Consider the following 27,056-nt stretch of genomic DNA (forward strand, 5'->3'; position numbering starts at 1 on the left):
GACACCATTTTTATGTCTTAGACTGTATCCAGTATGAAGGAAGCATGCTAGCTGTTCCCATAGACTTCCATTCAATGCGCTAATGTTTGTTAGCAACTTCCTTTTTTCTATATTTTTTTTTACTTAAAAATTTCACTTTTGGTTAGCACCTGTAAGCATTTCACTGTTGTATTCGGCGCACGTGACAAATAAAATTTGATTTCAAACTGCACAGACATAAAAAATGATATCCACAAATTCATTGGACTCTGGAGAAGGAGGTAAAAAGGCTTCATTGCCAAAATATTTAAGTATCCCTTTAAGTTAGCCACAACTTGTTGTCAAGTCAATTATTTTAAGTCCACATTTCTCTAAAAGATTAAATAATTTCAAGCCATTTTTGGACAGTCAGCTGGCAAAGTCAGACTGAATGGCTCAGAGTGTATAACCAAGTCATTAAAACACTTTTATTTCAAATTCTTTACACAAGTATCACAACAGCTAGTTTTAACCATAGACTAAAAACATGGGATCATCAACTTTCATTGAAACATGTACAAGCGTCTAGTTACTTTATGCAACAACAAAAAAAAATAGCTGTGGAGGTACAAAATAAAAACGTGACGCAACGAGAATAAAAACGGGCATTATTATACACCTAAACAATACAATTCAATGCTAGTTGTAATATAGCCAATTTATCAACAGAAATAACAATCTAGAAAACAAAATGGTTTTCATGAAAACCAGGATTTTAATGTCAAGTGCAATGAGGAAGAACTTGAGGTGAAGAGCACTTATTCAATTTCTCTCATGATATAACAGTACCTGCAAACAGCATGTATGTAACATGAACGTCAAAATGTTGTTCTTAAAAATGTTTTGGGGGAGAATTCTTGATTGGAGACAAAAATTTGTGAAGCGTTACCTTTTGATGAATTTGACCATTACAGATCAGTGGGAAATGTATTGTTACAAATAAACCCCCCCCCGAAAAAACTAAAATGTGGTCGGAAAGCTTTACAAAATAAAAAAGGAACTTGATAGGAAACATAAATATACTGAATAAATGCATTTCTCACTTAAAAACAACAATACTGCATGATTAAGTTGGTGGAGATGCGGTACAATCCTTTTAAAAGTTAGCATTCAGGACCCCCCCCACCCCAAAATGGCCACAAAAAAAAACTCAAAACATAAAAATAGTGATAAAGCCATTTCCAAATGGCACCATATTCCCTATGTAGTGCACTACTTTTGACCAGAACCCTAAAGGTGCCATAAGTCTCTGGTGAAAAGTAGGGCGCTGTGTAGGAGCCAGTGCCATTCGGACCTCAGGCAGTGTCTAAACAAGGTGGAATCTTGGTCCGGCTGTAGCGATGATGTCACTGTAAGGCTCGGTCTGGTAGAGCTCAATAGCCTGCTGTTTCTTCAGAACCAGGAAACTGTAGAACTTGGCGGCTGCCTGCTTCTTGTTGTTGTCTCGGCACAGCTCCAACAAGCTGACCTGCTCGGCTCCCGTCTTGGCCATGACTCGCTGTAGAGGGGAGAGGACAGAGAGACAGGCACCTTACTGATCAATGGTCTGTCTAACTAGATAGACACAGACCGACCCGGGGGGGGTCGTCCGACTAGAACACAGACCGACCCGGGGGGGTCGTCCGACTAGAACACAGACCGACCCGGGGGGTCGTCCGACTAGAACACAGACCGACCCGGGGGGGTCGTCCGACTAGAACACAGACCGACCCGGGGGGGTCGTCCGACTAGAACACAGACCGACCCGGGGGGGGTCGTCCGACTAGAACACAGACCGACCCAGGGGGTCGTCCGACTAGAACACAGACCGACCCAGGGGTCGTCCGACTAGAACACAGACCGACCCAGGGGGTCGTCCGACTAGAACACAGACCGACCCAGGGGTCGTCCGACTAGAACACAGACCGACCCAGGGGGTCGTCCGACTAGAACACAGACCGACCCAGGGGGTCGTCCGACTAGAACACAGACCGACCCAGGGGGTCGTCCGACTAGAACACAGACCGACCCAGGGGGTCGTCCGACTAGAACACAGACCGACCCAGGGGACAGGGGGTCGTCCGACTAGAACACAGACCGACCCAGGGGACAGGGGGTCGTCCGACTAGAACACAGACCGACCCAGGGGACAGGGGGTCGTCCGACTAGAACACAGACCGACCCAGGGGACAGGGGGTCGTCCGACTAGAACACAGACCGACCCAGGAGACAGGGGTCGTCCAACTAGAACACAGACCGACCCAGGGGGTGCGTCCGACTAGAACACAGACCGACCCAGGGGGTCGTCCGACTAGAACACAGACCGACCCAGGGGGTCGTCCGACTAGAACACACACCGACCCAGGGGACAGGGGGTCGTCCGACTAGAACACAGACCGACCCAGGGGGTCGTCCGACTAGAACACAGACCGACCCAGGGGTCGTCCGACTAGAACACAGACCGACCCAGGGGGTCGTCCGACTAGAACACAGACCGACCCAGGGGGTCGTCCCGACTAGAACACAGACCGACCCAGGGGGTCGTCCGACTAGAACACAGACCGACCCAGGGGTCGTCCGACTAGAACACAGACCGACCCAGGGGACAGGGGGTCGTCCAACTAGAACACAGACCGACCCAGGGGACAGGGGGTCGTCCGACTAGAACACAGACCGACCCAGGGGACAGGGGTCGTCCAACTAGAACACAGACCGACCCAGGGGACAGGGGTCGTCCAACTAGAACACAGACCGACCCAGGAGACAGGGGGTCGTCCAACTAGAACACAGACCGACCCAGGGGGTCGTCCGACTAGAACACAGACCGACCCAGGGGGTCGTCCGACTAGAACACACACCGACCCAGGGGACAGGGGTCGTCCGACTAGAACACAGACCGACCCAGGGGTCGTCCGACTAGAACACAGACCGACCCAGGGGACAGGGGGTCGTCCGACTAGAACACAGACTGACCCAGGGGACAGGGGGTCGTCCAACTAGAACACAGACCGACCCAGGGGACAGGGGGTCGTCCAACTAGAACACAGACCGACCCAGGGGACAGGGGGTCGTCCGACTAGAACACAGACCGACCCAGGAGACAGGAGGTCGTCCAACTAGAACACAGACCGACCCAGGGGACAGGGGGTCGTCCGACTAGAACACAGACCGACCCAGGGGACAGGGGGTCGTCCAACTAGAACACAGACCGACCCAGGGGGTCGTCCGACTAGAACACAGACCCGACCCAGGAGACAGGAGGTCGTCCAACTAGAACACAGACCGACCCAGGGGACAGGGGGTCGTCCGACTAGGACACAGACCGACCCAGGGGACAGGGGGTCGTCCAACTAGAACACAGACCGACCCAGGAGACAGGGGGTCGTCCAAGTAAGAGATGATGGAATGACTGCTAAGATATGAAGTCAGTCAGTCGCCTCCAGACAACCAGATGAGCATGAAAAGCCATTATCAGAATACGGACCCGTTTTCCATTATAGCAATTTTCCACATGGAAATGTGATATTATGTACCTCTAATTTCAAACAGAACATTAGCATAGTTTGTTTACCTACCTAAAGAAGTGAATAACACCATGTTTGTTTACCTGAACAACACCATGTTTGTTTACCTGAACAACACCATGTTTGTTTACCTGAACAACACCATGTTTGTTTACCTGAACAACACCATGTTTGTTTACCTGAACAACACCATGTTTGTTTACCTGAACAACACCATGTTTGTTTACCTGAACAACACCATGTTTGTTTACCTGAACAACACCATGTTTGTTTACCTGAACAACACCATGTTTGTTTACCTGAACAACACCATGTTTGTTTACCTGAACAACACCATGTTTGTTTACCTGAACAACACCATGTTTGTTTACCTGAACAACACCATGTTTGTTTACCTGAACAACACCATGTTTGTTTACCTGAACAACACCATGTTTGTTTACCTGAACAACACCATGTTTGTTTACCTGAACAACACCATGTTTGTTTACCTGAACAAGTGAACAACAAGATGTTTGTTTACCTGAACAAGTGAACAACAAGATGTTTGTTTACCTGAACAAGTGAACAACACCATGTTTGTTTACCTAAACAAGTGAACAACACCATGTTTGTTTACCTGAACAAGTGAACAACAAGATGTTTGTTTACCTGAACAACACCATATTTGTTTACCTACCTAAAGAAGTGAATAACACCATGTTTGTTTACCTGAACAAGTGAATAACACCATGTTTGTTTACCTGAAGGCCATGCAGCATCTGCTGAGTCCTCTTGTTCCATCTCTTCTCCTCCTGGTCCTGGGTTGGATCCCCCTCCTCCTCCTGCACACAGAAATACTCTGAAAACACGCAGGACCCCAAGGTCCCCCAGCCTCTACCCTCCTCTCCCCAGCCTCTACCCTCCCTCCTCTCCCCCAGCCTCTACCCTCCCTCCTCTCCCCCAGCCTCTACCCTCCCTCCCCCAGCCTCTACCCTCCCTCCTCTCCCCCAGCCTCTACCCTCCCTCCCCTCCCCCAACCTCTACCCCCCTCCTCTCCCCCAGCCTCTACCCTCCCTCCTCCCCCCCAGCCTCTACCCCCTCTACCCTCCCCCAGTCTCTACTCTCCCTCCTCCCCCAGCCTCTACCCTCCCTCCTCTCCCCCAGCCTCTACCCTCCCTCCCCTCCCCCAACCTCTACCCTCCCTCCCCTCCCCCAACCTCTACCCTCCCTCCCCTCCCCCAACCTCTACCCCCTTCCCCCAGCCTCTACCCCCCTCCTCTCCCCCAGCCTCTACCCTCCCTCCTCCCCCCCAGCCTCTACCCCCTCTACCCTCCCCCAGCCTCTACCCCCTCTACCCTCCCTCCTCCCCCAGCCTCTACCCCCTCTACCCTCCCCCAGCCTCTACCCCCTCTACCCTCCCTCCTCCCCCAGCCTCTACCCCCTTCCCCCAGTCTATACTCCTCCCCCTCCACCACTCACCTCCTCATCACTGTCATCCTTGTCCTTCTTCTCCTTGTCCAGCAGGTCCAGTTCAGGCACCAGCTGTGTGAGATTGAGGCTCTCCTCTGGGGGCAGGTCTACCTGGGCCATGGAGAGGACTGAGTGATCAGCCTGAGCTAACGAGAGGACTGACTGATCAGCCTGAGGCTCCTGGGCTCCCATCTAAAAATGGACAGGAAAACATACCAGAACAAGTCAGAGGTAGACAAAACCATCAACCATTTCATTACTGGTTGTTGAATACATTTATATACACCTTGCTGTTATTATTGGGGGGGGGGTTTACACACGTCGTTTAACATGTTAGTAAATGTAGCAGATTCTCTGATCCAGAGACATAAAACCAGGTGCATCCGTCTACAGTAGGTAAGACAACTAGTCACAGGAGATGGACAAAACATGACTGATTCCATTGCTGGCTGGTTGTTCCATGTCCAGTTTAATGGTGTTTTTACAGCTTGTTGTGATTAAGACTTCTAATGTGCTATATTCCTCACACGCGGAAAATCAACTGGAACAGCAGTGGGGGGGGGGAAAGGCTGATATCCCAATCAACTGTAACAGCAGTGGGGGGGGGGAAAGGCTGATATCCCAATCAACTGTAACAGCAGTGGGGGGGGAAAGAGGCTGATATCCCAATCAACTGTAACAGCAGTGGGGGGGGAAAAGGCTGATATCCCAATCAACTGTAACAGCAGTGGGGGGGAGAAAGGCTGATATCCCAATCAACTGTAACAGCAGTGGGGGGGAAAAGGCTGATATCCCAATCAACTGTAACAGCAGTGGGGGGGGGAAAGGCTGATATCCCAATCAACTGTAACAGCAGTGGGGGGGGGGAAGGCTGATATCCCAATCAACTGTAACAGCAGTGGGGGGAAAGAGGCTGATATCCCAATCAACTGTAACAGCAGTGGGGGGGAAAAGGCTGATATCCCAATCAACTGTAACAGCAGTGGGGGGGAAAAGGCTGATATCCCAATCAACTGTAACAGCAGTGGGGGGGGGAAAGGCTGATATCCCAATCAACTGTAACAGCAGTGGGGGGGGAAAGGCTGATATCCCAATCAACTGTAACAGCAGTGGGGGGGGGGAAGGCTGATATCCCAATCAACTGTAACAGCAGTGGGGGGGGGGAAAGGCTGATATCCCAATCAACTGTAACAGCAGTGGGGGGGGGAAAGGCTGATATCCCAATCAACTGTAACAGCAGTGGGGGGGGAGAAAGGCTGATATCCCAATCAACTGTAACAGCAGTGGGGGAAAAAGGCTGATATCCCAATCAACTGTAACAGCAGTGGGGGGGAAAGGCTGATATCCCAATCAACTGTAACAGCAGTGGGGGGGAAAGGCTGATATCCCAATCAACTGTAACAGCAGTGGGGGGGGGAAAGGCTGATATCCCAATCAACTGTAACAGCAGTGGGGGAAAAGGCTGATATCCCAATCAACTGTAACAGCAGTGGGGGGGGGGAAAGGCTGATATCCCAGTCTCCTGAATGAAAGCAGCAGTACTCACAGGCAGGCCAGCCTCCTTGTCGTGGGCCTTGTGTTTGAGTCCGTGTGGGGTGGATGGTGGTGGCATGACAGACTCATCCAGGGTGGTCCTACTACCCTCCATGGCTGAGGCCTGCAGCATACTGGGTTCCTCCATGATGGTCTGGTCTGAGGAGAGAGAGAGAGAGAGAGAGACAGGGTTGATAATGACAGAGGAACAACCAGATGTCCATGATGGTCTGGTCTGAGGAGAGAAACAGAGACAGCCTTCTCCAGGGTTAGTATATGAGGGGTGAGACAGGGAGAAAGCCTTCTCCAGGGTTAGTATATGAGGGGTGAGACAGCCTTCTCCAGGGTTAGTATATGAGGGGTGAGACAGCCTTCTCCAGGGTTAGTATATGAGGGGTGAGACAGCCTTCTCCAGGGTTAGTATATGAGGGGTGAGACAGGGAGAAAGCCTTCTCCAGGGTTAGTATATGAGGGGTGAGACAGCCTTCTCCAGGGTTAGTATATGAGGGGTGAGACATGGAGACAGCCTTCTCCAGGGTTAGTATATGAGGGGTGAGACAGCCTTCTCCAGGGTTAGTATATGAGGGGTGAGACATGGAGAAAGCCTTCTCCAGGGTTAGTATATGAGGGGTGAAACATGGAGAAAGCCTTCTCCAGGGTTAGTATATGAGGGGTGAGACAGGGAGACAGCCTTCTCCAGGGTTAGTATATGAGGGGTGAGACAGGGAGAAAGCCTTCTCCAGGGTTAGTATATGAGGGGTGAGACAGCCTTCTCCAGGGTTAGTATATGAGGGGTGAGACAGGGAGAAAGCCTTCTCCAGGGTTAGTATATGAGGGGTGAGACAGCCTTCTCCAGGGTTAGTATATGAGGGGTGAGACAGCCTTCTCCAGGGTTAGTATATGAGGGGTGAGACAGCCTTCTCCAGGGTTAGTATATGAGGGGTGAGACAGCCTTCTCCAGGGTTAGTATATGAGGGGTGAGACATGGAGACAGCCTTCTCCAGGGTTAGTATATGAGGGGTGAGACAGCCTTCTCCAGGGTTAGTATATGAGGGGTGAGACAGCCTTCTCCAGGGTTAGTATATGAGGGGTGAGACATGGAGAAAGCCTTCTCCAGGGTTAGTATATGAGGGGTGAGACAGCCTTCTCCAGGGTTAGTATATGAGGGGTGAGACAGGGAGAAAGCCTTCTCCAGGGTTAGTATATGAGGGGTGAGACAGCCTTCTCCAGGGTTAGTATATGAGGGGTGAGACAGCCTTCTCCAGGGTTAGTATATGAGGGGTGAGACAGCCTTCTCCAGGGTTAGTATATGAGGGGTGAGACAGCCTTCTCCAGGGTTAGTATATGAGGGGTGAGACAGCCTTCTCCAGGGTTAGTATATGAGGGGTGAGACAGGGAGAAAGCCTTCTCCAGGGTTAGTATATGAGGGGTGAGACATGGAGAAAGCCTTGTCCAGGGTTAGTATATGAGGGGTGAGACAGGGAGACAGCCTTCTCCAGGGTTAGTATATGAGGGGTGAGACAGGGAGAAAGCCTTCTCCAGGGTTAGTATATGAGGGGTGAGACAGCCTTCTCCAGGGTTAGTATATGAGGGGTGAGACAGCCTTCTCCAGGGTTAGTATATGAGGGGTGAGACAGCCTTCTCCAGGGTTAGTATATGAGGGGTGAGACATGGAGAAAGCCTTCTCCAGGGTTAGTATATGAGGGGTGAGACATGGAGACAGCCTTCTCCAGGGTTAGTATATGAGGGGTGAGACATGGAGACAGCCTTCTCCAGGGTTAGTATATGAGGGGTGAGACAGCCTTCTCCAGGGTTAGTATATGAGGGGTGAGACAGCCTTCTCCAGGGTTAGTATATGAGGGGTGAGACAGGGAGAAAGCCTTCTCCAGGGTTAGTATATGAGGGGTGAGACAGCCTTGTCCAGGGTTAGTATATGAGGGGTGAGACAGGGAGAAAGCCTTCTCCAGGGTTAGTATATGAGGGGTGAGACATGGAGAAAGCCTTCTCCAGGGTTAGTATATGAGGGGTGAGACAGCCTTCTCCAGGGTTAGTATATGAGGGGTGAGACAGCCTTCTCCAGGGTTAGTATATGAGGGGTGAAAGGCTGAAGGTAACTTACCGATAACGTCCCTGCCTGACAGAGCCTCCTCTCTGGGCACCTCGGGGTTCTCCAGGTCCTTGAGGAACTCATCCAGACTGTCAGCCTCTCCTCCCTTCCTCCTCTTCCTCATCTCATCCGGCACCAGGGGAGTCAGGCAGCGCGTGAACATCTGACAACACAGGACATATTTCAGTTAAAACCCACTGGACTTCAGTCGTCCCAGAGGGACAGTTAATGACACCTCCTCCAGACTATTCTAGTTTTTAGTTATTTTACCTTTATTTAAAAACGAGGCAAGTCAGTTAAGAACAAATTCTTATTTATAATGACGGCCTACTGGGGAACAGTGGGTTAACTGCCTTGTTCAGGGGCAGAACGACAGATTTTTACCTTGTCAGCTCGGGGATTCGATCCAGCAACCTTTCGGTTATTAGTCCAACACTCTAACCGCTAGGCTACCCGCCTCCCCCCTCTCTAACCACTAGGCTACCTGCCTCCCCCCTCTCTAACCACTAGGCTACCTGCCTCCCCCTCTCTAACCACTAGGCTACCTGCCTCCCCCTCTAACCATTAGGCTACCTGCCTCCCCCTCTAACCACTAGGCTACCTGCCTCCCCCCTCTAACCACTAGGCTACCTGCCTCCCCCCTCTCTAACCACTAGGCTACCTGCCTCCCCCTCTCTAACCACTAGGCTACCTGCCTCCCCCTCTCTAACCACTAGGCTACCTGCCTCCCCCTCTCTAACCACTAGGCTACCTGCCTCCCCCTCTCTAACCACTAGGCTACCTGCCTCCCCCTCTCTAACCACTAGGCTACCTGCCTCCCCCCTCTCTAACCACTAGGCTACCTGCCTCCCCCCTCTCTAACCACTAGGCTACCTGCCTCCCCCTCTCTAACCACTAGGCTACCTGCCTCCCCCTCTAACCACTAGGCTACCCGCCTCCCCCCCTCTAACCACTAGGCTACCCGCCTCCCCCCTCTAACCACTAGGCTACCCGCCTCCCCCTCTAACCACCAGGCTACCCGCCTCCCCCTCTAACCACTAGGCTACCCGCCTCCCCTCTAACCACTAGGCTACCCGCCTCCCCTCTCTAACCACTAGGCTACCTGCCTTCCCCCCTCTAACCACTAGGCTACCTGCCTCCCCCTCTAACCACTAGGCTACCTGCCTCCCCCCTCTAACCACTAGGCTACCTGCCTCCCCCCCTCTAACCACTAGGCTACCTGCCTCCCCCCTCTAACCACTAGGCTACCCGCCTCCCCCTCTCTAACCACTAGGCTACCCGCCTCCCCCTCTAACCACTAGGCTACCCGCCTCCCCCCTCTAACCACTAGGCTACCCGCCTCCCCCTCTAACCACTAGGCTACCCGCCTCCCCCCTCTAACCACTAGGCTACCCGCCTCCCCCCTCTAACCACTAGGCTACCCGCCTCCCCCTCTAACCACTAGGCTACCCGCCTCCCCTCTCTAACCACTAGGCTACCTGCCTCCCCCTCTAACCACTAGGCTACCTGCCTCCCCCCCTCTAACCACTAGGCTACCTGCCTCCCCCTCTAACCACTAGGCTACCCGCCTCCCCCTCTCTAACCACTAGGCTACCCGCCTCCCCCCTCTAACCACTAGGCTACCCGCCTCCCCCTCTAACCACTAGGCTACCCGCCTCCCCCTCTAACCACTAGGCTACCCGCCTCCCCCTCTAACCACTAGGCTACCCGCCTCCCCCTCTAACCACTAGGCTACCCGCCTCCCCTCTCTAACCACTAGGCTACCCGCCTCCCCTCTCTAACCACTAGGCTACCCGCCTCCCCTCTCTAACCACTAGGCTACCCGCCTTCCCCCCTCTAACCACTAGGCTACCTGCCTCCCCCCTCTAACCACTAGGCTACCTGCCTCCCCCCTCTAACCACTAGGCTACCTGCCTCCCCCCTCTAACCACTAGGCTACCTGCCTCCCCCCTCTAACCACTAGGCTACCTGCCTCCCCCCTCTAACCACTAGGCTACCTGCCTCCCCCCTCTAACCACTAGGCTACCCGCCTCCCCCTCTCTAACCACTAGGCTACCCGCCTCCCCCTCTAACCACTAGGCTACCCGCCTCCCCCCTCTAACCACTAGGCTACCCGCCTCCCCCTCTAACCACTAGGCTACCCGCCTCCCCCTCTAACCACTAGGCTACCCGCCTCCCCCTCTAACCACTAGGCTACCCGCCTCCCCCCTCTAACCACTAGGCTACCCGCCTCCCCCTCTAACCACTAGGCTACCCGCCTCCCCCTCTAACCACTAGGCTACCCGCCTCCCCTCTCTAACCACTAGGCTACCCGCCTCCCCTCTCTAACCACTAGGCTACCCGCCTCCCCTCTCTAACCACTAGGCTACCCGCCTTCCCCCTCTAACCACTAGGCTACCTGCCTCCCCCTCTAACCACTAGGCTACCTGCCTCCCCCCTCTAACCACTAGGCTACCTGCCTCCCCCCTCTAACCACTAGGCTACCTGCCTCCCCCCTCTAACCACTAGGCTACCTGCCTCCCCCCCTCTAACCACTAGGCTACCTGCCTCCCCCCTCTAACCACTAGGCTACCTGCCTCCCCCCTCTAACCACTAGGCTACCTGCCTCCCCCCTCTAACCACTAGGCTACCTGCCTCCCCCCTCTAACCACTAGGTTACCTGCCTCCCCCCTCTAACCACTAGGCTACCTGCCTCCCCCTCTCTAACCACTAGGCTACCTGCCTCCCCCCTCTAACCACTAGGCTACCTGCCTCCCCCCTCTAACCACTAGGTTACCTGCCTCCCCCCTCTAACCACTAGGCTACCTGCCTCCCCCTCTCTAACCACTAGGCTACCTGCCTCCCCCCTCTAACCACTAGGCTACCTGCCTCCCCCCTCTAACCACTAGGTTACCTGCCTCCCCCCTCTAACCACTAGGTTACCTGCCTCCCCCCTCTAACCACTAGGCTACCTGCCTCCCCCCTCTAACCACTAGGCTACCTGCCTCCCCCCCTCTAACCACTAGGTTACCTGCCTCCCCCCTCTAACCACTAGGCTACCTGCCTCCCCCTCTCTAACCACTAGGCTACCTGCCTCCCCCTCTAACCACTAGGCTACCTGCCTCCCCCCTCTAACCACTAGGTTACCTGCCTCCCCCCTCTAACCACTAGGCTACCTGCCTCCCCCTCTCTAACCACTAGGCTACCTGCCTCCCCCCTCTAACCACTAGGCTACCTGCCGCTCATTTTACTAAAGAGTAAACCTTATTCAGAAGTCTAGTCTCATCTATACCTAGTGAGATACAGCTGAAAGGTGAATGGTTTCATGCATCTTAATCAGTAACTGCATCTCCAAAAGGCCATTGTTCTGTGTGTGTTCACATCTGTGTTGACCTCCTCCTGTCTCTTACCTTCAACAGTTTGCTGTTCCAGAGTGGCTGTGCTGGGAGAGAGAAGAGTTTCTCCACTCCTCCCGTCTCTTTCCACATCATGAGCTTCTTGGTGGGAGGGGCCAGGTCCAACGTGGTCACGATGTCAGAGTAGTCGCTGAGCTGGGCGCGGATCGACTTACTGTCCAGCTCTTTCAGGTTGTCGACAATCAGCTTCCTCTTCCTCTTCGCCTTGGTCTCTTTCACTAGACAGACAGAAGTGTGGATGTCACTCTCCTTCACTAGACAGAAGTGTGGATGTCACTCTCCTTCACTAGACAGGAGTGTGGATGTCACTCTCCTTCACTAGACAGGAGTGTGGATGTCACTCTCCTTCACTAGACAGGAGTGTGGATGTCACTCTCCTTCACTAGACAGGAGTGTGGCTGTCACTCTCCTTCACTAGACAGGAGTGTGGCTGTCACTCTCCTTCACTAGACAGGAGTGTGGCTGTCACTCTCCTTCACTAGACAGGAGTGTGGATGTCACTCTCAGACACTAGACAGAAGTGTGGATGTCACTCTCAGACACTAGACAGGAGTGTGGATGTCACTCTCCTTCACTAGACAGAAGTGTGGATGTCACTCTCCTTCACTAGACAGAAGTGTGGATGTCACTCTCCTTCACTAGACAGAGGTGTGGATGTCATTCTTCACTAGACAGGAGTGTGGATGTCACTCTCCTTCACTAGACAGAAGTGTGGCTGTCACTCTCGCTCACTAGACAGAAGTGTGGCTGTCACTCTCGCTCACTAGACAGAAGTGTGGCTGTCACTCTCGCTCACTAGACAGAAGTGTGGCTGTCACTCTCAGACACTAGACAGAAGTGTGGCTGTCACTCTCAGACACTAGACAGAAGTGTGGCTGTCACTCTCAGACACTAGACAGAAGTGTGGCTGTCACTCTCAGACACTAGACAGAAGTGTGGCTGTCACTCTCAGACACTAGACAGAAGTGTGGCTGTCACTCTCAGACACTAGACAGAAGTGTGGCTGTCACTCTCAGACACTAGACAGAAGTGTGGATGTCACTCTCAGACACTAGACAGGAGTGTGGATGTCACTCTCAGACACTAGACAGAAGTGTGGCTGTCACTCTCAGACACTAGACAGAAGTGTGGCTGTCACTCTCAGACACTAGACAGAAGTGTGGCTGTCACTCTCAGACACTAGACAGAAGTGTGGCTGTCACTCTCAGACACTAGACAGAAGTGTGGCTGTCACTCTCAGACACTAGACAGAAGTGTGGCTGTCACTCTCAGACACTAGACAGAAGTGTGGCTGTCACTCTCAGACACTAGACAGAAGTGTGGCTGTCACTCTCAGACACTAGACAGAAGTGTGGCTGTCACTCTCAGACACTAGACAGAAGTGTGGCTGTCACTCTCAGACACTAGACAGAAGTGTGGCTGTCACTCTCAGACACTAGACAGAAGTGTGGCTGTCACTCTCAGACACTAGACAGAAGTGTGGCTGTCACTCTCAGACACTAGACAGAAGTGTGGCTGTCACTCTCAGACACTAGACAGAAGTGTGGATGTCACTCTCAGACACTAGACAGAAGTGTGGATGTCATTCTCCTTCACTAGACAGAAGTGTGGATGTCATTCTCCTTCACTAGACAGAAGTGTGGATGTCATTCTCGCTCACTAGACAGAAGTGTGGATGTCCTTCTCGCTCACTAGACAGAAGTGTGGATGTCCTCCTCCACTAGACAGAAGTGTGGATGTCCTTCTCGCTCACTAGACAGAAGTGTGGATGTCCTTCTCGCTCACTAGACAGAAGTGTGGATGTCCTCCTTCACTAGACAGAAGTGTGGATGTCATTCTCCTTCACTAGACAGAAGTGTGGATGTCCTTCTCCACTAGACAGAAGTGTGGATGTCATTCTCCCAGTAAAATCACTATTTCTTTCACATTTGGTTTCTTTCACCACAGACGGAGAAGTTTGATAGCTGAAACGTTAGCAGAATAAACCAGGTGACTCTTCGCCAGCAGGGTGCATATTTCCCGGTATCGTATGCAGACTGGAGTCATTCAAAGAAAAAGCGATTCTTCAATCAGCTGTGTGTCAGCATTTCATTACGGAGGAAACTCGAGTTATTCTCTTAGTTCCAGACAAGCTGAGACAACTGAAGTGCTTGTCATTGTGTTTTTACAGTACTACAGATTAAAAAGTACCCAACACTCCTTTGCTGTGAAGAAGTATATTTTTTGCATATTTTTAACACTGAAATGTTATCAGATTTTCAACCAAAACCTAATATTAGATAAAGAGAACCAGAGTTTAGAAAAATATATATATATATTTAACTAACAAAGTTATGCAACACCCAACTCCCCTGTGAAAAAGTAATTTCCTCCTTACACTCAATAAAACTTCAAAATTTTAACCATTTTGCAACCAAACACTGCATTCCACAGTAACAAACGTATACCAACAGTCCAGCATGGTGGTGGTAGTGAGACGGTTTGGGGATGATTTGCTGCCTCAGGACCTGGACGACTTGCCTCAATTAGAAGGAACCATGAATTCTCCTCTGTATGGAAGAATTCTACAGGAGAACGTCAGGCCCATCCGTCTGTGAGCTGAAGCACAGCTGGGTCATGCAGCAAGACAATGATCCAAAACATCACAATCAAGTCTACATGAAAATGGTGAACGAAGCAACACATTTGACGTTTTGGAACGGCCTAGTCAAAGTCCAGATCTAATCCCAATTTGAGATGTTGTGGCAGGACTTGAAACGAGCAGTTCATGCTTGAAAAGCCACAAATGTCACCGAGTTAAAGCAGTTCTGCATGGAAGAAACGGGACAGAATTCCTCCACAGCGATGTGAGAGACTGATCAACAACTACAGGAAGTCACTGCAGATAAAGGTGTCACATCCAGTTATTGAGTGTAAAGGGGGCAACAACTTCTTTTTCCCCACAGGGGAATTGGGTGTTGCGTGACTTTGTTAATAAAATAAGTACTTTTTCCTTGTTATTTGTAAACTCTGGTTTCCGTTATCTAATAATCAGGTTTTGGTTGAAGATCTGATAACATTCAGGATCAGAAATATGCAATTTTTTTTAAATTGAAAATCAGAAATGGGGGCAAATACTTTTTCACAGCAGTATATTTATAGCAGATTTAGATTTTAACAGTCAATGAAAGAGAAGTGCTTTTGGTTGTGTTTCTACAGTATTCTGACAGAGTGGAGCTGCTCACCAGTGATGTCGATGGGCTCCAGGGCAAAAGCCTCCTCCTCATTGTGGACCAGAGTGGTCTGCTCCGTCTGGTCCTGCATGGCCGGCAGGGGCTCGACCGGGCCGGAGTCTGGACTGTCTGGACCGGCTGTGGGACAACAACACGTCTTAAAACATACAGTAGGAGTGATGACACCAGTAATGGTGTTCTAGCTAGCTTTAATGGTGTCATGGTTAAAACATACAGTAGGAGTGATGACACCAGTAATGATCTTCTAGCTAGCTTTAATGGTGTCATGGTTAAAACATACAGTAGGAGTGATGCCTCCAGTAATGATGTTCTAGCTAGCTTTAATGGTGTCATGGTTAAAACATACAGTAGGAGTGATGCCACCAGTAATGATCTTCTAGCTAGCTTTAATGCCGTCATGGTTAAAACATACAGTAGGAGTGATGACACCAGTAATGATGTTCTAGCTAGCTTTAATGGTGTCATGGTTAAAACATACAGTAGGAGTGATGACACCAGTAATGATCTTCTAGCTAGCTTTAATGCCGTCATGGTTAAAACATACAGTAGGAGTGATGACACCAGTAATGATGTTCTAGCTAGCTTTAATGCCGTCATGGTTAAATCGATAATAACACGCTTCTATGTACTGTTGAAGTCAGAAGTTTACATACCGCTTAGGTTGGAGTCATTAAATCTTGTGTTTTTCAACCACTCCACAAACTTCTTGTTAACAAACTATAGTTTTAGCAAGTTGGTTAGGACATCTACTTTGTGCATGACACAAGTAATTTTTCCAACAATTGTTTACAGACAGATTATTTCACATATAATTCACTGTATCACAATTCCAGTGGGTCAGAAGTTTACATACACTAAGTTGACTGTGCCTTTAAACAGCTTGGAAAATTCCAGAAAATTATGTCATGGCTTTGGAAGCTTCTGATAGGCTAATTGACATCAGTTGAGTCAATTGGAGGTGTACCTGTGGATGTATTTCAAGGCCTACCTTCAAACTACCTTCAAACAAATCATGGGAAAATCAAAAGAAATCAGTCAAGACATCAGAAAATAAATTGTAGACCTCCACAAGTCTGGTTCATCCTTGGGGGCAATTTCCAAACGCCTGAAGGTACCACATTCATCTGTACAAACTATAGTATGCAAGTATAAACACCATGGGACCATGCAGCCGTCATACCGCTCAGGAAGGAGACACGTTCTGTCTCCTAGAGATGAACGTACTTTGGTGCGAAAAGTGCAAATCAATCCCAGAACAACAGCAAAGGACCTTGTGAAGATGTTGGAGTAAAGAGGTACAAAAGTATCTATATCCACAGTAAAACGAGTCCTATATAAACATAACCTGAAAGGCCGCTGAGCAAGGAAGAAGCCACTGCTCCAAAACCGCCATAAAAAAGCCAGACTACGGTTTGCATCTGCACATGGGGACAAAGATCGTAGTTTTTGGAGAAATGTCCTCTGGTCTGATGAAACAAAAATAGAACTGTTTGGCCATAATGACCATCGTTATGTTTGGAGGAAAAATGGGGATGCTTGCAAGCCGAAGAACACCATCCCAACCGTGAAGCACGGGGGTGGCAGCATCATGTTGTGGGGGTGCTTTGCTGCAGGAGGGACTGGTGCACTTCACAAAATAGATGGCATCATGAGGAATGAAAATGATGTGGATATATTGAAGAAACATCTCAAGACATCAGTCAGGAAGTTAAAGCTTGGTCGCAAATGGGTCTTCCAAATGGACAATGACCCCAAGCATACTTCCAAAGTTGTGGCTAATTGGCTTAAGGACAAAGTCAAGGTATTTGAGTGGCCATCACAAAGCCCTGGCCTCAATCCCATAGAAAATATGTGGGCAGAACTTAAAAACCGTGTGCAAGCAAGGAGGCCTACAAACCTGACTCAGTTACACCAGCTGTCAGGAGGAATGGGCCAAAAATTCACCCAACTTATTGTGGGAAGCTTGTGGAAGGCTACCCAAAACGTTTGACCCAAATTAAACAATTTAAAAGGCAATGCTACCAAATACTAATTGAGTGTATGTAAACTTCTGACCCACTGGGAATGTGATGAAAGAAATAAAAGCTGAAATAAATCATTCTCTCTACTATTATTCTGACATTTCACATTTTTTTAAATAAAGTGGTGATCCTAACTGACCTAAGACAGGGAATTTTTACTAGGATTAAATGTCAGGAATTGTGAAAAACTGAGTTAATATGTATTTGACTAAGGTGTATGTAAACTTCCCACTTCAACTGTAGTTTTAATGGTGTCATGGTTAATCGATAACAACACACACAAGCCTGTGATCCGGGTAGTGTTCAGTAGGGAGAAAACATTTTGAAACAGCGAGGTACTACCTGAACTTGTCAAATAAGAACACAGGTGTTTGTTTTCTGCTGGGAAACGTATTTGCTACGGTACGCCCTAATGGACAACACACCGATTCGTTATCCCTTTCTTTCTGACTCTAGAGAGAAAGAAAGAGAGAGAGAGAGAAAGAGAGAGAAACAGATTTAAATGACGACATCGGTCTGGTTAAAGAACGTACGTGACTGTAGGTTGTCAAAGTCGTCCTCATCGTCTCCATGGTCTGGGGGAATCACGCTCTCTGTGATGGCTGGAGGGTCGTCAAATATACCACCCCCATCTTCTTGGGACAGTAGTTTATCCACTGGACAAACGAGACAAAACACGGTTCAAGCTCCGGAACAAACCATTTTGGGGGTGATAAAACATTGACTGCGGTCATCTCATTACTCTGAATTTAGAATAGTACTATATTAATCCTTCACATAAAAACACACAGCTTAAAAGCACAGAGACAGTCAACACTATATGGCGGTTTCCCAGCATTCCCCTCTCTACCCAGCATTCCCCTCCCTCCCTCCCTAAGAGCACAGACAGTCAACACTATATGGCGGTTTCCCAGCATTCCCCTCTACCCAGCATTCCCCTCCCTCACTAAGAGCAGTCAACACTATATGTCGGTTTCCCAGCATTCCCCTCCCTCGAACCCTAAGAGCACAGACAGTCAACACTATGGCGGTTTCCCAGCATCCCCCCCCAACATTCCCCTCTACCCAGCATTTCCCCCCTCCCCTCCCTCCCTAAGAGCACAGACAGTCAACACTATGGCGGTTTCCCAGCACCCCCCCATCCCCACCCAGCATTTCCCCCCTCCCCTCCCTCCCTAAGAGCACAGACAGTCAACACTATATGGCGGTTTCCCAGCATCCCCCCCATCCCTACCCAGCATTCCTCCTTCGTTGTTCTCCATGGTGTCTCCAAAGTCGTCGTACTCTAGGTGGTTGGACTTGTCCGGCAGGTGAGCAGGCCCAGGCTCAGCCTCCAGTAGCAGATTAGAGGCTGTCGCTCCATGGATGATGTCCTCTTCAAAGCCTCCCTCTACCCTCATCATCTCACGGTCATCCATGCCAAAGTCAGCTGGAAGCGAGGGAGGGACACAGAGGGTTGTTACAATACATGGAAAGCCAATGGCAAAGAGATGGGATAATGTGATGTAAGGTAAAATGTATGTGTCCAGCTTAGAAACCTAGTTGGGGGCGGCAGGTAGCCTAGTGGTAAGAGCATTGGACTTGTAACCTGAAAGGTTGCAAGATTGAATCCCCAGAGCTGACAAGGTAAAAATCTGTCGTTCTGCCCCCTGAACAAGGCAGTTAACCCACTGTTCCCCGGTAGGCCGTCATTGAAAATAAGAATTTGTTCTTAACTGACTTGCCTGGTTAAATAAAAGGTAAAATTTAAAAAATGTAAAATGACGAGAATGTCTCCAGCTGAGTAACCATAGTAACCTAGTTAGCATTATGAGAATGTCTCCAGCTCAGTAACCATAGTAACCTAGTTAGCATTATGAGAATGTCTCCAGCTCAGTAACCATAGTAACCTAGTTAGCATTATGAGAATGTCTCCAGCTCAGTAACCATAGTAACCTAGTTAGCATTATGAGAATGTCTCCAGCTCAGTAACCATAGTAACCTAGTTAGCATTATGAGAATGTCTCCAGCTCAGTAACCATAGTAACCTAGTTAGCATTATGAGAATGTCTCCAGCTCAGTAACCATAGTAACCTAGTTAGCATTATGAGAATGTCTCCAGCTCAGTAACCATAGTAACCTAGTTAGCATTATGAGAATGTCTCCAGCTCAGTAACCATAGTAACCTAGTTAGCATTATGAGAATGTCTCCAGCTCAGTAACCATAGTAACCTAGTTAGCATTATGAGAATGTCTCCAGCTCAGTAACCATAGTAACCTAGTTAGCATTATGAGAATGTATGACTTAGTTTTAGATCTGCATTCCCAATAGTTGTTATTTTACAGGGAAATACAATGTTGTGTATTATGAACAGGACTTGCTGCTGCATATACAGTACCGATCCATAACCCAGTTAAAGAGATTCTCAGGTACTTTGTACACTTTTTAGCCAGTAGTTCTGAAAGTAGCACGCACGAGCCAAAAGCGGTGCACTAAAATTGAGTACTACGTCACGAATGTGAGGAGCTGAAGCTCATTGGCTAGAACTAAAATGGTGTACTACATCACGAATGTGAGGAGCTGAAGCTCATTGGCTAGAACTAAAATTGCTAGGGGGCTGGCCCACGTGGGGGGAAATGTAGGGTAAATGTGGCATGGCACAGTTACAATTTTTTTTTAAAGTTGCTTTGAAACTAGGGATTTCACAGCTAATTGAGGTATGAGTAATTCTGCTCAGATTATCCATGTATGAAACACCAGATTGACATCAAGCCAAAGGCGGGAGGTTAAATAAATATATATATACACACTTTCTTTGGTTGCCAAAGTACCGGAGCATGTCTAACAATACCCAGGAATATTGACTGACAGCACCGTACCAAAGTCATTGTCCTGCATGAGGCTGAGGTTCCCCACCTCCTCCCTCATGGTGATCTCCTCCACTCTGCTCTGGTTCAGGGTGAACTGCTGGGCTACATCTATGTCACTGTGGAAACAACAGGTAGTGTTAACCTTTCAACTCAGCTCATTATAGCTGCATATCACTGTTCCTTATGTCAGATGGACCGAGTACAATCTGTATTTGGTTGGAAGGGACGGGGTCTCCTAAAATTAGGAGAATACTCGTTTGTTGATTTGCAACCTCATTAGTTACCTGTTACAATAGCAACAGTCCTCTTCCTGGGAGGGCTGTGTAGGGTTGTATTGGGAGGGAACTTCCTCCATAGACAATATATATATCACCTATATGTATGACTTACTCAAGGTCAGGTAAGGGTTGGTCAAAGTCATGGAAATCCTCAGGCAGGGTGATGGCGTTGTAGGCAGCCTCTCTGTTCTCCTCTGGCAGATCCACCACACCTGGAGGGCAGCAGCCAGACAGAGTGGTGAGCAAACAAACAGTCAGTAAGGCTAGGATCACCAGCCGCTCAAACTCCTGATCCCTTCAGGTTTATTCCTAGTCGAGTACCTGGTCTGAAAGCCATGTTGATTTAGCTTATTCCTAGTCACATATGAGCCGAGCTACATACCTGGTCTGAAAGCCATGTTGATTTAGCTTATTCCTAGTCACATAATAAGAGCCGAGCTACATACCTGGTCTGAAAGCCATGTTGATTCATCTTATTTCCTAGTCCCATAATAAGAGCCGAGCTACATACCTGGTCTGAAAGCCATCTTGATCTTGATGAAGGCTTCATTACAGTCAGCCAGGAGGTACTTGGCCTTCCTGTTGTATATCCTCACCACACCGAGCAGGAGGTGACCTGAGGTCCTCAGCGCCATCTTCACCTAGGAGGGGGGAGGGAGACAGAACAATGGGTGTATTCAGTGTGGTGAAACGTTCTGAACGCTGTTGAAACAGAATGAAGAGAGACGATATGATTCCCTATTCTACCTGACAATCATTTCTGGTCAACAAAATGTGACTTCTAAATGAACGTTGCGTAAAGATGTGCTCTCCTGAACAGGTCCCATGGATCACATCAGGGAGGAGACGTCATAGGTAACATTACATCATTATCGTCTGTAGAACAGTCCACCGCAAGCTTCCCCCAGTAGCTGTACCCAGTAGCTGTACCCAGTAGCTGTGGTCACTACCAAGGTAATGTTAACTTGATGCATGCAGTATTATCAGTCAATCGGCCTGGTTCTAATCTGGTCACTACCTAGTTCCATCATTAGACCCTTGTCTTCTACTTCCACACGTAGATCTGAAACTATTGGATTGGTCAAAGCGGGAATAAAGGATAGCCAATGGGGACGTCTAATGAATGGCGGAGGGATGAGACTGACTTCTCAGACTGGGCCTTTAAGCAACGGGCCTTTCATTGTGTAAGGACATTCAACAGAGACATGAATGACGATATCTGCTAGATAGGCTTCCCCTTTACCTTGGGACAGATGATGCTCTCAACGCTGCTCTCCAGGTTACATTCAAACACATGAGCCTTGGTCAGCTTCTTGTCCCAGTGGGCCGCTAGCCAGATCTTGGCCAGAGGCCCACGTTTGGACAGGACAAAGTGGGCGTAGAACATTTCCCCGGTTGGTTGCTAGCTCTTGAAGAACCGGGGGTAAGAGCACCTGGAATAGACAAAGCAGTATGTAAAGCTTTAAAATGTGAAATAGCAACTTTTTCAAAAATGTTTAGGTAGCTTAACTTTTGGGGGTAGAAAATTCGCCATGCAAAATAGACGGTAGTTGTAGCTAATATAGACAAATAAAATGTGTAGTTTCGGATTGAAGATCAGACTCATTCACGACTCTTTTGGCTTTTTGGACGATAAGATACCAATAATCAGAAATATCTTCCCTGCAATCTAATAAATAACTTACTTAGCGAATTAATGTACTGGTTGAAACGAGATTAATATAGTTAGTAGCTCATGTTCAAGTACTGGTGGACTTGAGAGTTAAAAGTTGTCCGAAAAAAATAAACTACTTGGGGTCTTTGATTGAACATGGCTAGGCTAGCATGCTAACATGCTAGCTCACGTTAACTGTTTACTTAGCAAGACAGCTAGTTAGCTAGCTTGAAATCCTAGCAACAATTTCAGGAAATATATCAAAGTAAACAAAACAAGAAGAGAAGCATGATGATACATAATCCTAATTGATCATAAACGTGGATACATCATTTCACTGTAACTAGCGACGGTGCTGGGCGGGCAATAACTGCAAACACTTATTTTTTTTTCGGTAGCGGTTAGCAGGCGCGCTAGTCGGTAGCAAGTAGGAGGGCCCCGGTACAGAAAGAATCGGCGTGCACTCTAATTTCTCATCACAAAACTCACAAATCAGATTTTTTTTATAATGTAAAATATATTTCACATACCGATTGTACCCCCCTTTGAAAATAAATCTCAATGATTATGCAATTCCTCCCAGCGACTGTGTTCCTGTTGTACTCATGAAAAGAGTCAAGATGGCGCCAGTAGCCTTCCTCCCGCTCAGTGTCCTTTTAAAATCAGCAGGATGTTTACAGCCAACAAAATGGCCAAGGAGGAGTCTGTTCCTGTTGACAGACAGCTGCAAATGGAAATCATGCATATGCGTTGACCAATGATAGCGGGACAGATTGTTTCAATTCCATTATTGCAAAAATAAAATATGCAATCTGATTAATACAAGTGTGTATGAAAATGTATGCACTATCTACTGTAAATCGCTCTGGATAACTGACTAAAATGTATGTGTGTGAAAGATAGAGAAGGACGAGATGCTTCGCTCCTGAGCCAGACTTTAACATTTGCGGATTCGATTAGCCAAGGGGCACCAGTCTATGGCCCGTGACGTGAACGGGCAAAAGTAAAACGAAATAAATGTTTATTTGTTACATGCGCCGAATACAACATGTGTGGACTTTACAGTGAAATGCTTATGTACAAGCCATTTCCCAACAATGCATAGTTCAAAAGTAAAAACAATTAGCAAAAAAGGTAACAGTAACACAATAATTAGACTATAAACAAGGAGTACAGAGTCACTGTGCAGGGGTACCAGGTAGTAATGAGACTATATACAAGGAGTACCAGTACAGAGTCAATGTGCAGAGGTATGAGGTAGTAATGAGACTATATACAAGGAGTACCAGTACAGAGTCACTGTGCAGGGGTACCAGGTAGTAATGAGACTATATACAAGGAGTACCAGTACAGAGTCAATGTGCAGAGGTATGAGGTAGTAATGAGACTATATACAAGGAGTACCAGTACAGAGTCACTGTGCAGGGGTACCAGGTAGTAATGAGACTATATACAAGGAGTACCAGTACAGAGTCACTGTGCAGGGGTACCAGGTAGTAATGAGACTATATACAAGGAGTACCAGTACAGAGTCACTGTGCAGGGGTACCAGGTATTAATGAGACTATATACAAGGACTACCAGTACAGAGTCACTGTGCAGGGGTACCAGGTAGTAATGAGACTATATACAAGGACTACCAGTACAGAGTCACTGTGCAGGGGTACCAGGTAGTAATGAGACTATATACAAGGAGTACCAGTACAGAGTCACTGTGCAGGGGTACCAGGTAGTAATGAGACTATATACAAGGAGTACCAGTACAGAGTCACTGTGCAGGGGTACCAGGTAGTAATGAGACTATATACAAGGAGTACCAGTACAGAGTCACTGTGCAGGGGTACCAGGTAGTAATGAGACTATATACAAGGAGTACCAGTACAGAGTCACTGTGCAGGGGTACCAGGTAGTAATGAGACTATATACAAGGAGTATAGAGTCACTGTGCAGGGGTACCAGGTAGTAATGAGACTATATACAAGGAGTACCAGTACAGAGTCACTGTGCAGAGGTACCAGGTAGTAATGAGACTATATACAAGGAGTACCAGTACAGAGTCACTGTGCAGGGGTACCAGGTAGTAATGAGACTATAAACAAGGAGTACCAGTACAGAGTCACTGTGCAGAGGTATGGGGTAGTTGTGTAAATATGTACAACTAGGTAAGGTTAAAAATGACTAGGTAATCAGGATAGATAATGAACAGAGTAGCAGCAGCGTATGAGAGTGTGAAAGAGTGTCTATGTGAGAGTGTGTGTGTATATGTGAGCGTGTGTGTGTGTGTGTGTGTGTGTGTGTGTGTGTGTGTGTGTGTGTGTGTGTGTGTGTGTGTGTGTGTGTGTGTGTGTGTGTGTGTGTGTGTGTGTGTGTGTGTGTGTGCATAGAGCCAGTGAAAATTAAAAGAAAGTGGGTCAATGCAAATAGTCAGGGTAGCCATTTGATTAACAGTTCAGCAGTCTGATGGCTTGGGGGTAGAAGGTGTTCAGCAGTCTGATGGCTTGGGTATAAAAGCTGTTCAGCAGTCTGATGGTTTGGGGATAGAAGCTGTTCAGCAGTCTGATGGCTTGGGGGTAGAAGCTGTTCAGCAGTCTGATGGCTTGGGGGTAGAAGCTGTTCAGCAGTCTGATGGCTTGGGGATGGAAGCTGTTCAGCAGTCTGATGGCTTGGGGATAGAAGCTGTTCAGCAGTCTGATGGTTTGGGGATAGAAGCTGTTCAGCAGTCTGATGGTTTGGGGTTAGAAGCTGTTCAGCAGTCTGATGGCTTGGGGGTAGAAGCTGTTCAGCAGTCTGATGGTTTGGGGATAGAAGCTGTTCAGGAGTCTGATGGCTTGGGGGTAGAAGCTGTTCAGCAGTCTGATGGTTTGAGGATAGAAGCTGTTCAGCAGTCTGATGGTTTGGGGATAGAAGCTGTTCAGCAGTCTGATGGCTTGGGGGTAGAAGCTGTTCAGCAGTCTGATGGTTTGGGGATAGAAGCTGTTCAGCAGTCTGATGGCTTGGGGATAGAAGCTGTTCAGCAGTCTGATGGCTTGGGGATAGAAGCTGTTCAGCAGTCTGATGGTTTGGGGATAGAAGCTGTTCAGGAGTCTGATGGTTTGGGGATAGAAGCTGTTCAGCAGTCTGATGGCTTGGGGGTAGAAGCTGTTCAGCAGTCTGATGGCTTGGGGATAGAAGCTGTTCAGCAGTCTGATGGTTTGGGGATAGAAGCTGTTCAGCAGTCTGATGGCTTGGGGATGGAAGCTGTTCAGCAGTCTGATGGTTTGGGGATAGAAGCTGTTCAGCAGTCTGATGGCTTGGGGATAAAAGCTGTTCAGGAGTCTGATGGTTTGGGGATAGAAGCTGTTCAGCAGTCTGATGGTTTGGGGATAGAAGCTGTTCAGCAGTCTGATGGCTTGGGGATATAAGCTGTTCAGCAGTCTGATGGTTTGGGGATAGAAGCTGTTCAGCAGTCTGATGGCTTGGGGATAGAAGCTGTTCAGCAGTCTGATGGCTTGGGGATAGAATCTGTTCAGGAGTCTTTTGATTCCAGACTTGGTGCTCCGGTACAACTTGCTGTGTAGTAGTAGAGAGAACAGTCTATGTCTTGAGTGACTGTGGTTTTCGACAATTTTTTGGGCCTGACACCACCTGGTATAAAGGTCCTGGATGGTAGGAAGCTTGGCCCCAGTGATGTACCGGGCCGTATGCACTACCCTCTGTAGCGCATTACGCTCGGTTGCCAAGCAGTTCCCATACCAAGGGGTGATGCAGCCAGTCAAGACGCTCTCTGGTGCAGCTGTGTAACTTTTTGAAGGCCCATACCAAATCTTTCAGCCTCCTGAGGGAGAAGAGGCGTTGTCGTGTCCGCTTCACGACTGTGTTTGGACCATAATAGGTCCTTCGTGATGTGGACACAAAATAACTTGACGCTCTTGACCCACTCCACTACAGCCCCGTCGATGTGAATAGGGACCTGCTCGGCAATCCGTTTCTTGTAGTCCACGATCAGCCTCTGTCTTTATTCACGTTGAGGGAGAGGTTGTTGTCCTGGCACCACACTGCCAGGTCTCTGACCTCCTCCCTATAGGCTGTCTCATCATCTTTGGTGATCAGGCCTACCACAGTCGTGTTGTCAGCAAAGTTAATGATGGTGTTGGAGTTGTGTTTGGCCACGCAGTCATGGGTGAACAAGGAGTACAGGAGGGGGCTAAGCACGCAGCCCTGAGGGGCCCCTGTGTTGAGGGTCAGCGTGGCGGATGTGTTGTTGCCTACCCTCACCACCTGGGGGCTGCCCGTCAGGAAGTCCAGGATCCAGTTGCAGAGGGAGGTGTTCAGACCCAGGGTCCTTAGCTTAGTGATGAGCTTGGAGGGCACTATGGTGTTGAACGCTAAGCTGTAGTCAATGAACAGCATTCTCACATAGGTGTTCCTCTTGTCCAGGTGGGAAAGGGCAGTGGAGTGCAATAGAGATTGTGTCATCTGTGGATCTGTTGGGGCGGTATGCGAATTGGAGTAGCTCCAGGGTCTCTGGGATGATGTGAGCCATGACCAGCCTTTCAAAGCATTTCATGTCTACATATGTGAGTGCTATGGGGTGATAGTCATTTAGACTGGTTACCTTAGCGTTCTTGGGCACAGGGACTATGGTGGTCTGCTTGAAACATGTAAGTATTGCAGACTGGGTCATGGAGAGGTTGAAAATGTCAGTGAAAACACTTGCCAGCTGGTCAGCGCATGGTCTGAGTTTGAGTCCTGGTAATCCGTCTGGCCTTGCAGCCTTTTGAATGTTAATCTGTTTAAATGCCTTACTCACATCGGCTTACGCACAGTCGTCCGGAACAGCTGGTGGTCTAATGCATGGTTCAGTATTGCTAGCCTCGAAGCGAGCCTAGAAGGCATTTTGCTCGTCTGGTAGGCTCGCGTCACTGTGCAGCTCTCTTTGTAATCTGTGATAGTTTTCAAGCCATGCCACATCCATTGAGCATCAGAGCCGTTGTAGTAGGATTCAATCTTAGTCCTTTATTGATTGGTTCGTC

At 48.8% G+C, this 27,056-nt stretch overlaps 1 protein-coding gene across 1 annotated transcript; it reads right to left on the reverse strand.

The window, feature by feature from the left end:
* Window positions 1–432: 432 nt before the first annotated feature.
* Window positions 433–22,677, reverse strand: rad21 (RAD21 homolog (S. pombe)). The gene is given in 14 exon segments (NM_001140262.1): window positions 433–1,516; window positions 4,265–4,345; window positions 4,983–5,165; window positions 6,520–6,665; window positions 8,626–8,776; window positions 12,003–12,226; window positions 15,233–15,358; window positions 17,796–17,918; window positions 18,497–18,691; window positions 20,122–20,228; window positions 20,503–20,602; window positions 20,902–21,031; window positions 21,634–21,823; window positions 22,575–22,677. Coding segments are annotated over 13 exon segments (1,902 nt in total). The 5' UTR covers window positions 21,778–21,823; window positions 22,575–22,677; the 3' UTR covers window positions 433–1,324.
* Window positions 22,678–27,056: the final 4,379 nt, after the last annotated feature.

This window comes from Salmo salar, chromosome ssa05 (genome assembly GCF_905237065.1).
Source record: "Salmo salar chromosome ssa05, Ssal_v3.1, whole genome shotgun sequence".
In the NCBI taxonomy this organism is placed as follows: domain Eukaryota; kingdom Metazoa; phylum Chordata; class Actinopteri; order Salmoniformes; family Salmonidae; genus Salmo; species Salmo salar.